This window comes from Bufo bufo, chromosome 7 (genome assembly GCF_905171765.1).
Source record: "Bufo bufo chromosome 7, aBufBuf1.1, whole genome shotgun sequence".
Taxonomy (NCBI): domain Eukaryota; kingdom Metazoa; phylum Chordata; class Amphibia; order Anura; family Bufonidae; genus Bufo; species Bufo bufo.
In genome coordinates, this window is record NC_053395.1 from 44,882,459 (window position 1) to 44,901,535 (window position 19,077).

Genomic DNA, 19,077 nt, shown 5'->3' on the forward strand with positions numbered 1-19,077 from the left:
CCAATTCATTCTCTATGGGGACGGAATGTGCTGTCCGCATCCACATTTGCGGATCCGCTCTTCCGCATCCGTGCTTCCGTTTCCGGAAAAAAATAGAACATGTCCTATTCTTGTCCGCAATTGCGGACAAGAACAGGCATATTCTATTATGTCGGCAATGTGCGGTCCGCAAAATGCGGAACGCACATTGCCGCTTTCCGTGTTTTGCAGATCCGTGACTGTGACCAAAACACATTGCGGACGTGTGAATGGAGCCTAAATGTCATCATACCTGGCCCTGACTTCTCGTAAAGTCAATCAAAGTGCACAGGGCACAACATGCAAATCATCACCGGTTTTGTGAATGCACAAAAACATATCGTATATACAGATCAACTATGGTGTCACAGGTAAGAACACATTTTTTTTTCCATTTTGAATGTATGCAGTTTCATAGGTACAAATTTGCTGACAGATGCCCTTAAGGGCCATTCACACATCCGCAAAATGGGTCCGCATCTGTTCCGCAATTTTGCAGAACAGGTCCAGACTCATTCATTTTCAATGTGCTGTCCGCATTTGCGGATCTGCACTTCCGTTCCGCCCAAAAATAGAACATGTCCTATTCTTGTCCTCAATTGTGGACAAGAAAAGGCATTTTCTATGAGAGTGCAGGCGATGTGCGGTCCGCAAATTGCGGAACGCACATTGCCAGTGTCCGTGTTTTGCGGATCCGCAAAACACATACGGACGTGTGAGTGGACCTTTAAGATCGCTGAATATTTTAAAGAGCAGCTGTCAGCAGAATCAACTCTATAAAATCAGGCATACTGCCGGGTAAAGTTGTTCCTGCTGAATAAAATTATGCCCGTCTTGTCAAAATCGGTTGTGGCGCTCCCCCCCCCCCCAATTTTTTTTTATTCTTTATGTAAATCAAAGCTTCTGCGCATTGAGGGACGTGACCGGCACTGGGGAACTGAGGGGCACTGAGGGGCACTGAGGGGCTAGGCCTCACCCCTTGATGCACTGAAGCCGTCATTTGCATAAAGAAAATGTCTTATTTCTAGAGAATGCTACAACCGATTTTCACAAGATGAGGGTCTTTTTAATCAGCAAGATCAACCGTACTAGGCAGTATGATCCTGGTGACAGGTGCTCTTTAAGAATAGGACTGGCCAAAATACGGCTAATCAATTGTAAGTCATATTGTTGGTACATACAATTTGACTATCCACATGACATGCAGTAAAGGTACAGATGGGTGTTACCAGTTGGGGTTGTGTCCCTGCACAGTCAGACACCATCGGAACTGAATGGACAGAGTCAGACACACCCACTACTGGTAACACCCAGCAGTACCTTTACTGCAGACTGCTGCCAATTTATTTGTAAACTTCTAGCAGGAATAATACAAGAATGACACAACACAAAGTCGTAAGAATAGATGCTCTACAATAGTTATTACATGGGGAATGCAAGTAGGTACTACTACAGGAGACGAGACAGGTCTTCATTAAACAGGTGCTTATGAGCTGTCAGGAGTTCACGGATAAGGGCTATACATTTAGCCATCAGAACAGCAACATGATGTAAAATTGAATGTAAGATGAACATTTTTAATAAAGACCAACTTGAATTTTTTTATGCCCAAGATGAGTAAAATTGCCCCCGAAGGTGTACTTAGCCTTTAAGTACCTGTACCTTATCTTACAAGCAAGCGGGGAAAGATCAGTCAGCTGTTACTGTAAAGAATCTGAATGCATTCTCACACTTTGTTTGATGGAAAATGTCATGTTGTGGCATGGCAGCTCTATTGACTTTTATCCATAGGCATGTGTCTAGCTCTGCCATACACAGAATATGGCAGCACTGTGGTCAGCCGTCAGTGTCTGGTATCAAACACCATTAACTTGAATAGGTATGGCCATACAACATGACCCTCCGATGCAATACTCAGCCCAAGAAGTCAGCTAGAAGTCTACCTGTCTCTTGTTAGTGAAAGGGAAGGTAACAAAACAAACAAAAACGTAAAGTGTGTTTCTTGTTCACAAAAAGTTGCCTTATTGTTCATCTACTATATGACGGACGCATGAGATGACCAACCTCAAACTCCACAAGGGCTGCATTCAGGTTCCCGTCCAGCTCATTTAATTTTTCAACATTATTCTTCATCTCGTCCATGGTCATTGTCTCCTTTTTCTTAAACGCCTCAATTTCAGAATTGTAGCCATTGAGCAGTTTCTCAAAATTGGTGCGCCTACACAGAAAATACATAGAGAGTCACTTCAGTTCACAGTTTTACCATGTTTATGACGTGTTGCTTTGATACCAGTATAATGCACTTATGAAAATGTCACCTGATTCTTTGTGACGATGTCGCAACCATGTGTAAGGCAGGGAAAGTGGCGGCGCATCAGACTGAGAATGGACGTATTGCAAGAGAGAATCAGCCTAACGTCGTGCATTATGTGGGTCTGTGTAGGGTAAACTCTATGAGCGGTAGACTGAGGTTATGGGGTAAAGACCGGACAATGGTAAGATGTTTAATACGGCAGCGAGCCGATGACAGCAGGCGTCTACATCACTCAGCTGGGTAGTTGGCAGGCTAACCAGGCTCTTGCAATCACTTAGCATTGCACAAGGTTTTATGATAAAATTAATAAGTGTATAAGCGCAAATCTGTAAATTTTGGATCTAATGTGAGCAAGCATTGGAATATTAAAGGGCATCTGTCAGCAGATTTGTTCTTATGAAACGGGCTGACCTGTTGCATCTGCGCTTGGCAACTGATTTACACAGCTAGATGTGATGATGTTTTCATTGCCTGGTCCTGTCTATCAAAGTGCTGAGGGCGCCGCAGTTGCAGAGAGATCTGAGCCTCTAGGTGTAACCGCAACACCTCCATTGCTCCTAGAGGCTCATTTGCATATATTAAAACATTTTTCTAATCAATGTGGGCACATATGAACATTGGAAGAAAAGGGAAAAAAGAGGAAGTTTATTCAACCACTCAAGGATCTGCAAAAAATCCCCAGAGTGTCTGAAAGTAGGCGCCGACAAGGGAGGTACAGTGAATCTGAGTAGCGCAAGGGAGGCAGCCCAAGAAGTGTCCAATGAAGGCACTCCATGTAGAATTGGAATACACAAGGGGGAGGGGTCCAAAAAAAAAAGGACCAAGGGGTATAAGGAGTTCATTATATTTTACTTTATTCCATCCCATCTCTGCATTTATTCTTTGAAAAAATGGATCATTCCCCCCAGCAGTACACATACCCTGGCCTTGTGATCACTATCACATGACCGCGCACACAGTGCTCTCCACAACCCCTCTGTGCTGCCGCTAGATACTTAGGCGCACAGCTACCCATAACCCCGCCCCCCTGAACGTGCACTCCTCCATGCGTTCCACAGGGCGCTACTGCGTCCCAGCAACACCTCCCCCTGCAGCAATACCTACCCCCAGTGGCGCCCACTTAGCCCTTACCTCCCACATTTACGATAGCATTCCATCATTTTTTGTTTCAAAACCTCCCCTTACTTTTCTAGCTGACCCCGCCCCCCGATCATGCGTTCCACCGGCGGGAGCGTCTGGTGGATCGCACCCGATCGTCCCACACTCCCACCTGCCCTCGGCTAGTCCCACACTACTAAGGCTCCACTCCGTCACACCCTTATGATTATTCTATTATTATTACCTATTCTGCCTATTATTTAATTTGATGTTTTTCTTCGCCATTCCAAGTGACTACTTCCGCCCTTTGGAACGCAATTTGCGTTCCACCGACCGGAAGTGACACTACATAACTTCCGTTTTCGGTCTCTTTCGCGTCAAACCGTCAATTGAACTGCTACTTGAACTATGTATTTATAGACCTGACTTGCCACAAGTATAACTATAACCTACTTGCTCCTGATGAAGGGGAAACCTTGATCCCCGAAATGCGTTGAGCCACATATTTAGCAATAAAGGTGATTTGATCAGAAGCACACTGCCTTGCTGCCATCATTCACTGAGACTCTACACACGATCCTGGCCGGGGGGGAACCGTCACAGGTGCCTCACTGGATGTTTCTCATCCATGTTACTCCTTGCTTTTATCCTTTGTTTTTAATCCTCTGCGGACACCGCTAGCAGGAATTTGACTTTACCTGCCTATCGGTCTCAAACTGACTTTATACCTCTTTAATATTCCTTTTAAACATACCCTGTACTTGTATTCTATTTCTCTGTATAATATGCTGGCACTATACTACCGAGATACCACACCCTTGACCCACTTTTAGCTTGGTTTGGCACCTTTTGTTAGTCTCCCCACCCCCCCATGGTCCTTTTTTTTTTTTTTTGGACCCCTCCCCCTTGTGTATTCCAATTCTACATATGAACATGGGATCAACACAGATGCCTTCAGCACACATGCAACAGGTCAGCCAGTTTCATAGGTACAAATCTGCTGACAGACGCCCTTTAAGGTGTAAGCCTTTTTACATGGCCTTTTAATGAATGCTCGCTCCCTACTATTGGGCCAAGTGAAGGTGCTGCTGATCACCTGCTGAATAAGCAAACACTCGATCATCAGGTGAAAACACTGCTGATGCGGCACCCAAAATAATTGTTTCCAGGCAGCAGATCGTCCTGTGTAAACAGGGATCTGCTGCCCAGATACAATCAATATGTGTGGGAGGAGATGATTGCTGAATGTACTGTAATGGGGCTTTTACTTATCATTATGGGGGGATATGTGTGATGGATATCAATGGAAACCAAAAGACCCTACGCCAAAACACAAAAAGAGCAATATTCTGTATGCAGTCCAGTGCAAAGAATTGTACATTGGCAACCGGCATCCTCAGCTGTTTGAAGAGGGAGCAGAAATCCATGCGAGTGCTACTTCCTCTTCGTTACAATGCGCGTCATCTCAGAAGCAAGGGTCACTACAAGTACTCGCTCCATTCACTTGAATGGAGCGAGTACTTGTAAAAACCCTCGCTTCCGAGATGACGCGCAATGTCATCTCGGAATGAATGGAGCGAGTACTTGTAATTATGCCGCCGCTGCAAGGGAGGCGATGGGTAGTGTAATGAAGAGGAAGCAGCACTCACATGGAGCACTGCCTACTCTTCAAACGGCTGGTGCTGGGTGTCGAACCCCGCCGATCTGATATTGATGACCTTTTCTGAGGATAGGTCATCAGTATAAAACCCCTGCACAAACTTAACCTTTAAGTGGGAGAAACCAATCTTGTCTGCCACTTACAATGCAGCTCTAACACCTCTCCCGAGGCAGTTTAACCACCTAATAGCTCCATGACTGAAGCAGGAGCTACCAGAGTACAATGCTGGAGAACGTCTACAAAAACAACAAGTCCAGTTGTTCAGACGTATTACTACTAAGATCCAGAAAAAAAATTTTTTTACGTTGAAGCCAATTTTCCTCATCTCAGGGGAAAAAATACTTCGAGACTCCAAATCAGGCAATCAGCATAACTCTCTGGATCAAGGACCCCTCTCCAAAAATCTAGTAACTATAACCTGTAATATTATCACACTCCAGAAATACATCCAGGCCCCTCGAAGGCTCTTCTAGTGAGTTCGCCGTCACAATCCCGCTGCTAAAAGCTTCTATTACATACTACTGCTACAGACGGTAATTAGTCATGGAAATATCGGTCCTCACTCTGACCAGTTAGCCATAGAGATATCATGCTAATGCTTTTACTAAAGGCTAAAGATTAATAATAAATCAATTATGCAGCAAGCAAGTTATGATTATCCCCTGCTAAGAGGCTCTACAGGAGAGCGACATCCATAGAATGACAAGTAACGTATGCCTCCATTACAAACCCTGCATCTTGAGACTTTTTAGCTGTATTCTCTTAAAGCCACGTCGCATAATTTACTGCTTTAATATTTAACTACAGAAAGAGACATCTGCCTTTGAACTTTTGCAACAGCAGAAGATGTCGATGTGGAAGAACTTGTAAATGTTGTGCTACAGAAACAGCGAATGAGGTGGTTATAGTTCTGCACAGGGGTCCTGAGCAAAGGAGGGTCCCTCCACTCTCTCCTTTTCCCACGCCATTGGTAGACTACGGTACCTCTTTTGTAATCTCAAAAGCTGCATATATAAAATATTACTGCCCTACAATGCCTAAATAAAACCTCCTCCATACAGTGTCCAAATGAATCTACAATATAGGGATCACGTGACACTCTCCTAGGGTCCACAAATAACAGGCTGTAATGGCAAAATAAAAAACTTTTCCTTGTTGAAATAAATACGGTCATATAATGGCTAAATAATACTGTCATATGGTGGCATACATACATAACATCAGCAGATAGATGAGTGCAGAGCAGTACAAAGAGAGCACTGTGCGACTGTGATTTAAAGGGGTTGTCTCACTTCAGCAAATGGCACTTATCATGTAGGCTTGATTCATTTTTCCATTGCATTATTATCTCATTGACTGCGGTGTAAAAAAAAAATAATAATAATAAACTTATTTTTCGCCCTATAAGACACGGGGAAAATGTCAGTGCACCATATAGGGCGAAAAATACATTAGTACAGTAGGACTGGGTAATGTTGAATACAGCGGTCCTTGTGGTGGCAGTACTCACCGGTCCCTGGTCTCCTTCTGCCGGCGTTGCATGCTGCGACCTGCGCACAGCGTGAGAACGTAAGTGCACTCTGTGACCTCGCGCTGTGCGATGTCAGGTCCCAATTCAGCGTGGCCGGAGGAGCACTGGATCTTAGGAGCAGTGAATAGATTCAAATTTTTTTTGTCTGATCTGAGGTCTCATTAACACTGGGGGTCTAATCTGAGGTATTTTTTGGGGGGTCTGAGCTGTGGCCTAATTAACATTGGGGGTCTGATCTGAGATCTGATTGGGGGTCTGAGCTGGGGTCTAATTAACATTGGGAGTTTGAGCTGAGGTCTGATTAGGGGTCTGAGCTAGCGTCTACTTAACATTGGGAGTCTGAGCTGAGGTCTGATTAGGGGTCTGAGCTGGCGTCTAATTAACATTGGGGGTCTGATCTGAAGTCTGATTAGGGGTCTGAGCTGGCGTCTAACATTGGTAGTCTGAGCTGAGGTCTGATTAACACTGGAGATCTGATTGGGGGTCTGAGCTGAGGTCTAATTAACACTGGGGGTCTGAGCTGAGGTCTGATTAACATTTGTTGTCTGAGCTAAGGTCTGATTAACATTGGGGGACTAATCTGAGGTCTGATTAACATTGGTGGTCTCATCTGAAGTCTGACGGAAATTTTCCTCCTCTAAACCCTAGGTGCGTCTTATAGAACAAAAATATGGTATATGTCTCTATACATATGATTTTCATGTGATATGCTATGCTTTGTGCATGGTATTCTATGCTTTGCACATGGTATGCAATACACTTTTGAACTACTTTTGCCCAATTATAGTCTATGGGTACATCAAGCAATACATTTCAATACGTTTTTGTTGTTTACAATCGTGTATGTTTGATGTACAGCAAAAGCAAGATGTGCGTTGCCCCGCTGTGCCTACTTGACGACCAATACACATCTTTCTACTGTACATCCTCATTTCCTGTTCTACCCTTGAAACTACAACATATTACTAACTAGACCCCAAAGGTTCACAAAACCAGGTACTGACCGACCAGGCAAAAAAAAAACACAAAGGGCAAAGTAACTGCTGCAAATCTTTTTTCTGGCCAAATACCAAGGTTTTGCTTTCAATTATATACTCAGCTATTCTCAACCACACAAGTAATACAATTCCTCAGAATGCTGGCAGTGAGATTACAGCCCTACTGACTCTGAAGAGGTTACTGTTCATGCTGGGATTCCATGAAATATCGATGGTAATATTTCATCTGAAACACTGCTCAATGCAGATCACGCAAGAACTGTAGCAAAGGATAAAAAATAAAGGGAAATCTGTCTAATCCCCTGGCCGTATTCCTAGGGATTTATTAATAATCAGTTCTTAGTATAGCAAGCAAATATTCTGCAGAGATTTATACAAAATAGCACATTGGGGCAGATTTACTAATAGTCTAAAAGTAAGGCACTGTAAACTGCGGCAGATTTATCATAGAGGCTGATGCTGGATGGTAAGTCAGGTGCAACTTTACACCACCCATGGCTTAGTTTTATTTCAAATATGTTGGTGCATGTTTTTGGTGGATGATGGTGCAGTAAAGCCCTTTCTCAGGAGATCACACCCATGTCTGTTAGGCCTCATGCACACGACTGTGTCCGTACTACGGTCTGCAAACCACAGATTTGTAAAATACAGACACCTTCCATGTGCAATCCACATTTTTCCCCCTCCCATTACTAGAAATTACTATTCTTTCAGCAATACGGACAAGAACAGGACATGTTCTATAATTTGCAAACATTATCCATAGAAATGAATGGGTCCATGTACAATCCGCAAAAAATGGGGGATCGGACACGGATACAAGATATGGTCGTGTGCATGAGGTCTTAAGCTGCAAAAAGTGCCTAGAACACTTAAAAGAAATGTGTCATCAGAAAATGACCTACTGTTGAAATCACGTTTTTATGTTATTTGCAAAGAATTTTCGATGATGTTATTTTTAATTTTCCATGCCAATATCTATATAGTTAAACAAAAACCATAAAAACCTAATAATAGGCATTACTTCTTGGTCTGTACAGATCACTTTACTGCAGTTATCTGCTTATCTGTCATTCTAATCCTGCCTGTAATGTTATCACCTCTGCGTATAGATAATACAGGATTCACCATTCACAATAGGTGATTGTCAAACCTTTTCTATTATTTCCTTGTACAATGGCCTCTGTACAAGTCGCACAGCATGCCTGGAAAACTCTCCCATAGAAGTCAATAGTGTCCCCTCCTGACCATTGTGTTCATGGACCATAGGGCTGCAGTAAAGCAATTTTGTTAATGCTTTGAGGATAGGTCATCAATATTACTCCACTGCACAACCCTGTAAATAAATGTAGTGAAAAGCATGTACGCCAGTTTTTTGGCACAATTTACGCCACAATTCTGCTACATTTTGAAGAGTAAATATTCCCCATTGTTCTGTCCATTTCAGAGAAAGTCAATCAGTTCTTAATACAATGCCAACATATATTTCCCAACCATTACACAGACTCAGTTCTTCACATTATAATTTCCCTCTCAGGCACTGACAATATAACCAATTTCACACTGAATTAGTTAACCCAATTACGTTTTAGGCGTATGGGAAAGCATTGGAGTCTCCGTACTGATGTCCTGGGGAGATTCAAGCCCATATCTGCAGAAGCGACAAGACAGCCTTTCCTACAGACTTTCCTACAGTACAAGGCTTCATGCACACGACCATATCCATGTATATCTGCATGTATCTGCATTATCCACTTGTCCGTGGGGCACATTTTGCGGACAAGTAGACAAGTAGAAGACAAGTTCTTTTTGTGGAATGGACATATGGATGCGGAAAGCACACAGATCATCCATGTGCTTTCCATTCTGCATAAGGATAGACTATGGGCAAATTTATTAAGACCGGGGTTTTAGACGCCGGTCTTAATAAGCCCTATACCTTGCGCCGGCCTCTCCATAACTTCGGCTTGGAACAAGCAAGGAGCGAAACACACCGGGGAAGTGCCCAAGATGGTGCTGGTAGACGCAAGCGTGAAAGAGCTGGCTGCAGACTCGGACAGAGACAGCGTGGGGGAAAGTGACTGCGGTGAGTCCGCCTCGGCCCCTATAACTAAAGCCTGGGAAAAACAATCCTTCAGGCTATAAGGCTGGCGATGGAGGAATTAGCTAATATAAAAGCGGACCTAAAACATATAGGTCACAGCGTTGAGGGACTGGAAAAGGCACAATCCAGTATGGCAGCCTCCTCAGAAGCGGTAGCGACACAATCTTCCCAACACACTGAATATAGTAACAAAGCTCTGCTGCTCATTGAAGATCAAGAGAATCGGAGCAGAAGGAAAAATATTAGACTTAAAGGACTACCAGAGCACTTTGCGCCAGAAGCTTTAAGGAAAGTGGCGCATGAGATTTTCAGTATTCTCCTAGGCCCAGAGAGGGCAGCGGGAATAGTGGTGGAACGCATCCATAGCGCATTACGCCCCAAACCGAAACAGGGGGAACCCCCACGAGATATAATATGTGGATTGCTATCATATGTGGACACTCATCAGATTCTCACGGCTGCTAGAGAAAAACAGCCCACCATATATTCGGACACTACCATCCATTTTTATCAGGATCTAGCCCCAGCCACCCTTTCCAAGCGAAGGATCCTACGCCCATTATTAGAAGTGCTACGGTCACAGAACATACCATACTCATGGTTATTCCCGTTTGGGCTAGCGGTGTGTCTGAACGTTAGAAGACTCACGATACACACACCGTCTGACTTGGACAAATTATGGGCAACGATGGAGATACCACTGCTGCAAATCCAATCCTGGATGCCTATGTTGGATGAGCAGGAACTTCCTCAATTGCCCAGGTTAGAGCCCTGGCAGACGGCGCTCAGAAACCAAGCGCCTAAAGAGAAGAGCCCCAGGAAGGCGACATCAGCTACTTGACTTCCTGTTCTTGTTTTTTTTTTCTCTCGCCTAGCACAAGGTCCTAAACAAGGATGGTGGAGGTCGCAGGTCACAGTGAAGGTTTGGGGTTAGCGACCCACCAACTTATGCTCTAGAGCTCTGTATCAGATCCACTGCAAGGAGCTAGAGTCCTTCTGTTATGCCATTGATGTCATGTTATTTTTATGCTACTTTTACTTTGGTTATTTGAGATGAAGGTCTTGAAATCCAGTATATACTCAGCTTTGTAAACAGTTATGTATTCAGCTTTGATACGGTTATGTATTCAGCTTTGAAACCGTTTTTGAATAAGCTCTGCCACATCTGTTCGCCCCCCCCCCCCCCAAATCCTCCTCCTTCGACCTTAGGAGCTGCGCCATCCCGACACTCTGAGGAATTTAAACTCTTACTGTGCCCAGGTAGTGATTTCAGGAGCCCCCCCCCCCCCATTCCCTCCCTTATTCGCTTTGAATTTGTTTAGCACCCATGGTGGCACTGGGGTACACATTATGTCCAGGTTTACCTATCCTCTCCTCCCCCAGCCCACGGCTTCTCGGTTTCTTTTTTTTGGAGACATGAGGTGGGCGTAAGTGTTAATTTTATCCAGTGTGTCTTAGCAGGCAAGGCACACATTCTAGATTACGCTAGATTACTCAAGGTCACCACTCTAAACCATTTTCTTGCTCCGTAAGCTTAAGCTTGAGACCAGTATTGCCTTCCTACAAGAAACCCATTTTAGAAAAGATAAGATCCCCAAACTCCCAAATTATTACTTTAATCAGTGGTTTAACAGCTGTCAGGTGTCGTCTTGTACAAAAGGGGGGATGATTGCTATCCACAGGTCTATCCCCTTCCAGATCTCACAACAGTATACTGATGCGGAGGGCAGAGTCCTCTTTCTTAAAGGATCTGTGGCGTCCACGACATATACCCTAGCGAATAATTACGCCCCGAATACAAAGCAAGTACCATGGTTGCTTCAGGTTCTGGAGAACTTGAAGGTATTTGCTGAAGGCCAGATTGTTCTAGGGGGAGACTTTAATCTAGTATTAAACCCATTGCTGGATTCCTCATCATAGCGCTCCCACATCTCCCAAAGGGGACTTCATGCTAAGCTACAGGAAGTAGGGCTCAAAGATTTGTGGAGACAGCTCCATCCCCAAACGAAAGACTGCACTTTTAGATCGGCCATTCACAACTCCTTTCAGAGATTAGACCACCTATTTGCTACCAAATTAGTCCTGTCACAAACGAAAGCTGCCTCTCTAGGTAATATTACCATCTCAGACCACACACCATGTTCTATCACGTTAACCATTAATCAGCTACCTAAAGGGGAATGGGCATGGAGATTAAATGAGTCCTTCCTCAATGATGAAAAGGTTTGCACCTAAGTGAATATTTTGACTTAAACTCAACAGACGAAGTGAAATCGCCAATTGTCTGGGAGACACATGAAGTCTTTATCAGGGGAATTTTTGTTTCCCTGGGAACAAAACTAAAAAGAGTAAGGCAAAAAGAAGAGGATAGTATTCTTCAGAAGATAGCTGCAGTAGAGAGAGTCCAGAAACAGTCCAGATCCCTACTTCTCCAGGAAGAGTTGGCAGCCCTTACCCCTCGGTCCGTCAAGCAAAAAAATTCCTATATTTTAAATACCTTATTTATGAGCATGGTGATAAAGGAGGCAGACTAATGTCTTCCCGCCTCAAAAAAGCCAGAGCCAAATCCTATATTAATAAAATTAAAACGAACCCCCGGGGATATGGTTACGGCCACTAAAGAGATAGCAAAGGCCTTTCAGTCCTTCTACTCTAAACTTTAAAATTTTAATGACTAAAAAGACACAGAGGCCGGCCCCAACGCTAGTGAAACAACCCAGAAATTCTTACAATACTTAAAACTCCCCTCACTTTCTTATTCAGCTGCTGTAGACCTAGTTCGCCCCATTTCGGAAGAGGAAATTAAAAGCGTGATTTAGAGCTTTTCCCCACAAATACCATGAGGCCCAATGGAAGTATGGCAACATTTTGCACATACCCTAGCCCTCTCTTGCCTGTTCTGGCCGACGCTCCTGAAGCAGCAAAGGAAAGTTGATGGCCCTTTTTGAAAAACTGGAAAGTAGAAGATGCTTTCCCAGACAAAACCATCCCCACAAAAGGATACCTTTAGAGCCTTTCTTCCAATAGAAGTATCTGAAATGTCATGCTCCTTTTATTATGCCCATTTTAAATGCATTTGCGCCAGGTTTTTAGATATGACAGCTTTGAGGAGGAGTCACACTGCTTTTGAGCAGCCGATGATGTCAAAACTTCCCAACTGTAGAAAAATCTCCCATATACACCAAAATTTTATTATGCCAGGTACACTATCTAAACCAGCGTGTCTCTCATCCTGGGAAAGGGAACTGGGACTCACTCTTTCTGACGCAGAGACCAAGTGCGTGTTGAGGCATTCCCAGGGCTCCTCACGTTGTGTGTGCCTTCAGGAAAGCCATTATAAACTACTATGTAGGTTGTGAAATCCCCTGAATTTCTTTACCTACGTAGATGCTGGAGATGTCAGACATCCAGAGGATCCTATTTGCACATTTGGTGAAAGTGTGACGCCATTCAAACGTTTTGGAAGCAGATTGAATCTGTTATACAAGATATTTACAACACATCCTTCCATATCACGCCTGCCATGATTTTCTTGGCCACCCCAAGTCCTACATACCGTCCCTCTAAGACAAACCTCATCACACATCTCCTAGCAGCAGCGAAGGCATTGATTCCTCTACATTGGCTGCAGTCAAACCCCCCCCCCCCCCTCACTCGATGAATGGTGTGGGAAGGTTGACCAAATATGCACCTTTGAAGATCTCATTGGCAGGACAGAAAGGAGACAAATGCCTACATCTTGAAAATATGGTCCCCTTGGAGGTCTTGGAGAGGGCTACCATGAAAAGATATGGTTTACCCCCCCCCCCCCCCCCCCCCCCCCCCCCCCCCCTGTGTGTCTTCCCTAAGTGTTTGTCTATCTGTGTTTAGTTTTTTTTCCATTTAGTTTGTTAATAGAGAAGTGACGAGGGAAGGAATCACGCTCTATCTGTCCGCTTCTAATTTGCAGGGGAGATCTGCATTCAGTCCGATTGAAGAAAGGCCTGGTTGCGCCTTGTTAACCTAGACGTTTTCTTTGATTGTGCAGGTTTCCATGCATACGAAATTGTGTTATACACACATTCCCTCGCAATAATATTGGGTTCATGTAATCTTTGCTCGGTATTTTATTAGCATCTTGTTGTATTATGATATATATACAATGGCTTTATGTAACAAAATCAATAAAAGTGAATTTATACAAAATAAAAATAAATCACACCCACTGACAATTTTCAATTCTTTTTTTCTGCAAGAGGCGGGAATCAGGATGGAGTAATCCGTCATCTTTTTATCTTAATAAACTATTTGCTTGGCCAATATTCATTTTTACAACACAAGGCGCTAACTAATGTATTGTGATTGTCCATATTGTCTCCTTTCCTGGCTTGGTTTATTTTTCCATCGCATTATACACTGCTCGTTTCCACTTGCAATCTAGCAGCGGTGGTCATGCTAGCACACTATAGGAAAAAGCACCAGCCTCTCCCACAGCGCTTTTCCTGTAGTGTGCAAGCACGACCACCGCTGCTGGACTGCAAGGTGGTCAGAACCCCTGGAAATGAGAAGTGTATAAGGTGATGGAAAAATTACTCCAAACGAGGCAATATGGACAATCACAATACATTAGTAAGTGCCTTGTATTTACTTTGCCTACATGATAAATGCCATGTAAATCACAGCCACACAGTGCTCTTGTCTCCTGTTCTGCACTCATCTATATGCTGATATTATGTATATATGCCACCATATGGCTGAGAAACCAGTGATAGCCACAGCAGTACTTCCAGTGCCTATTATGAACTGGGCAGACTGTAGAGAAGCAACACTTGTTCTGTCCGGCTTCCTCTCTAGTATGCTTCTGATCAGTACATACCGGTCAATGATAGCTGAAATCTCATGTTATAGCATTCTGGGAAATGGGAATACTTAGTATTGGGGAAGCTCCTGCTTTTCCGATTTATGCAATAATACAATGGATGATGTCCCTGCTAGAATAACCATCATAGACGTGACTATGAGTATTATCACGGATAGAAAGGGGCCTGGAGATTCACATCACCATCAGACAGTACAAGGCCATATTGACGGATATCTTTGATTTCTCTATGAGGTTCCCAATTTGTATAGTCTGCATTTGAATTCTATCCTTAAAGGGGTTGACCTCTTTCTGGTTATTTTTAACCGATGTGTATATAAGATGACTATAAGGTATTTATTAACATAGCCTCTGTTGAGGTTTCTATATTTCATAAGCCATGCCCCCTAATTGAACAAGTCTTTGGTGCTGTCCGCTTGAAGGTCCTGTCCGTAAGATGGCCGCTGATCAGAGAGGCATGTGACTAGAGGTCTCAGCCTCCTCCATTCAAATCATCTGCCATCTAGTGCACGTTCAGTGTATTTGAATGGAGAAGGATGAGTGATGTGTCTGGTCACATGACCCTTCATCAGCGGCCATCTTATGGACAGGACCTCTACGCAGAAGATCTGCCCAACCAGGGGGACATGACTTATGAAATATCGCAAATGGCACAGAAAATCAACAAAGGCTGTATTAGTAAGTGCCATATAGTCTTCTTACCTACACATCGGTTAAAAATAGCCAAAAAACTAACAACCCTTTTAAATCTACCCAACCATATATTCAAATATCTGTATTTTACAAAATTATTTTTTTCTTCCTCCGTTTATTTGATCATAGTGTGAAATCTATAAAATGGTTCACATCATATTCATAATTCAGTCAACCCAAAGAATAAAGCAGAGAAGAGAAATGTATTTCTTGCTTTGTTATTGCGTATAGAGAAATTACTAGGAAATGAGTCTGAGATGCAGCTGGAACACTTGGCGGATCACGACGGCATGTCAATCTATTTCATCCTGTCTTTTTACCTCTGCATCAATATGCGCCTATTTTGTGCTCTCATGGTTCTTGTTAAATCTGATTTATTTTTCTGGATATGGGCTGTAGTTTTCATTTCAATGGAATGCAAACTTTGCTGTAATAAGAAAACTTTGAACTGAGAAAGAATTATTACCGTGCTTTTAGAACTTCCAATAGTGGCATACATAGAAGAGACGGAAAATGGGCCCCCATTTATGGTGCCAGTTGTTGGGACAGAAGGGCCGTCATGATAATACAACTGTCTGCATCCGTTATAAAGGGATCCGGGTGTATTATGTCGAAAATGACCAAGACGGATCGGTCTCTAAAACTATTGTAAGTCAATGGGGGGCGGATCCGTTTTCTTTTGTGTCAGAGAAAACAGATCCGTCACCATACATTGTGAGTCCTGACGGATCCATTTCGCTCCGCATCCCAGGACACACTCAAAAATGCTGCTTGCAGCGTTTTTGTGTGCGTCATGGGAATGCAATAAAACGGAACGGAATGCATTCTAGTGCACTCCGTTCCCTTCAGTTTTTGACAATGAATGGGGACAAAGCTGAAGTGTTTTCCCCCAGTAGTGAGGTCCTATGACGGATCTTAATAGCACAAAGGGGAAGCGCAGGTGTGACAGTAGCCTTACCTTTTTCACATCCTTTCCATGGCCATTAATCCAAATGAACTGCCTGTCTGCTTGCTAATAATGAAGTTCCCCTAAAGAGGGAAGTTCTGTATAAGTTCTCGCTACCCAGTAGGAAAAGTGACGGGGGGCAACTTCATTCCAAGGGCCCCAAATGCATCCACAAGCCTCGATGATATGTATGCCCTTGACTCCCACTCTTTGCTCATTGTAATTTATGAACGCAGAACAATCCTATTCATTATTCACTCTGAGTCACATAGCCGCACAGATTTTAGGCTAGCACATTGGGGTAAATCCTGAATTCAACTGCTGGGGAGGTTCAACGCAGGTTGACTGCATCCCCTATTTTACCGGGTGATGAGACCACGTGCAGGGCTTTGCTCCCAGGTCCTATATTATCGGAAAACAAGAGTGTAGGGACTCAACCCAAAGACAATGAAAGAAGATTAGATGCAAACACAGGTGGTAGACCTTGAGGTGCTCTTGACCAACCCTCAAAGGGGGGGGGATGTTGCAGGTTAATCTTTTCTGTTGGTCACCCTCACCACTATATACATCCATGGCAGAATTAACATGCTGCATTTCCTCGCTGACCTCCATTGCCTCATTGATTATATAGAAAGAGACCCTGATCATCGTTACCTTTTCCGGAGCTCATCTTCAGCTTGGTCTCTCCTGGCCATTAAACGACTGTTATTGACTTCAAAGACTGTTTCTATCTGTTCCGGCCAATGAAATACAGTGCTGTTCAGCTTCAGGTCATCATCTGCATGAAATATGACAGTAAGTAAACATATATGGTTGTCACCCAGCACGAAACAAAGAAACGGTTAAAGAATGTTCTGTTAGAAGATTTCTTACATGTGCACTTGGCATCTGTGTTGGTCCCATGTTTATATGTGCCCGCATTGCTGAGAAATTATGTTTCATGTATGCAAATGAGCCTCTAGGAGCAACGGGGGCGTTGCCGTTACACCTAGAGACTCTGCTCTCTCTGCAACAGCTGCGCTCTCTGCACTTTGATTGACAGGGTCAGGCAGTCTAAATGTGATCACACCTGGTCCAGTCAATTAAAGTGCAGAGGGCGCAGCAGTTGCAGAGAGAGAAGAGCCTCTCGGTGTAATGACAACGCCCCCGTTGCTCTTAGAGGCTCATTTGCATATATTAAAACATGATTTTTCTCAGCAATGCGGGCACATATGAACATGGGACCAACACAGATGCCTTCAGCTGCTAAGCGCCCATGTAACAGGTCAGCCAGTGTCATGGGTACAAATCTGCTGACAGATGCCCTCTAAATAGATGAGATACAGTACACACAAAAAAAGTCTGTGTCTTAGGATTGCTGATTTTGTTATGTTGGGGGAAATGCTTTCTATCATAAATTATGATTTATAGCCATAGATTTTTTCAAAAAGATAAAATATTTGTGGCTCATCCCATAATTCTAGTTTCTGATATGGATTTCCCTGCAGAGAATTCTTCTGCATAGAGACAGCTCTAAGGGCATGTTCTCATTGCAGATATTTCTGATGAAAATATCCACAGCAGAATTTGTGGCTGACCCTTAGATTTTTTTGCCGCAGCAATTAGCAATGATTAGCCCCATGGAATACAAGCGGATTTTACATGGATTTTGACACAGAATAGCCTCTGGCATTTTTGCCATGCCTGTGATGCCAGGTGAATGTATATTTTATTATCACTGCTTTAATATTTTTTCTGCACAAAAGTTAACAAGTGCAGATCAAAAGGTACATAAGATTAATGCTGCAGCATAAAATGTGCACAAACCAATAAAGTGCGTGTCTGCTAGCCAAAAACTACTCCTCCTCCAGCCTCTTCCTTTGCCCGCCCTCCTATTCCCTTGTATCATCCCTAGGTCCGGCCGAGATCCCGCGCCTGCACACTGCTTCGCCGGGTCGGGGCATGCACACTGCAATGCCCATTTTGGGTACGGCATCAATTCAACTAGTGCGCATGCGCCAGCGAAGGAGTGCGCAGGCGCGGGATCTCGGCCGGACCTAGGGATGATACAAGGGAATAGGAGGGCGGGCAAAGGAAGAGGCTAGGGGAGGAGTAACGGTTAAAAAGGCAGAGCAGCCTGGGCACCTACACACGGAACACCGCCCCTGGGCACTTGCGAGGGCTCATTTGCATATTAAATAAACGTTGTTTTTCCTGCTTCTGGATGTCTAAAGAAAATAACAAAGGTACCATTAGAATCCTGTATAGGTGTGCTACAGAGCCATGTAAGTGCTGTATATGGTCATATAGTGGTGACAGACTCCCTTTAAGTGTGGTATAGTTTCTGTTGTTCTATGGGTGTTAATAGAAAAATGGAGCTTCGATACCTATAGATATTTATTATCAAATCTAACATTACAGAATTTCAGATCTAGTTAGAGATATAAAATGATATTCAGCGGTGGACATTCAATTATTAAACTCCATATCCTTCTATACTCGACACAAGTAGATCGGTAGGTATTGGTCGTCCCATCAATGAAAAAGCCATGTACAAAAATAAATAAAAGCATACAGAAAGGTCAACCGCAGCGACAATTGTATAAAGACAGATTTTAATGTATATCTGAATAGTGTATAAGGACAAGGTCGGCTAGTAAGCTTACATCCTCCAGGAGGTATGCCTCGGGTGGTCGCGTGGTACCTATATAGAAACACTCTGAAATGCCAAGTCCATAAATCCATAATTTCTTAGCTTGAATTACTGAAAATATTTATTCTGCAAATATTATGATTAGAAAGAGGTATGGAAAAGGCCATGATATGGAAAATCAGCATGAGGTGCAGAGAATATACTATTTAAATACTGATGGCATAA

General features: G+C 43.4%; 1 protein-coding gene across 1 annotated transcript in view; it reads right to left on the reverse strand.

Moving 5' to 3' along the window:
- Window positions 1-19,077, reverse strand: part of DNAH3 (dynein axonemal heavy chain 3) — a 348,463-nt gene that overhangs the window by 190,784 nt on the left and 138,602 nt on the right. Inside the window, 2 exon segments of the mRNA XM_040440318.1 lie at window positions 2,083-2,236; window positions 16,875-16,998. Coding sequence (XP_040296252.1) covers window positions 2,083-2,236; window positions 16,875-16,998 — 278 coding nt within the window.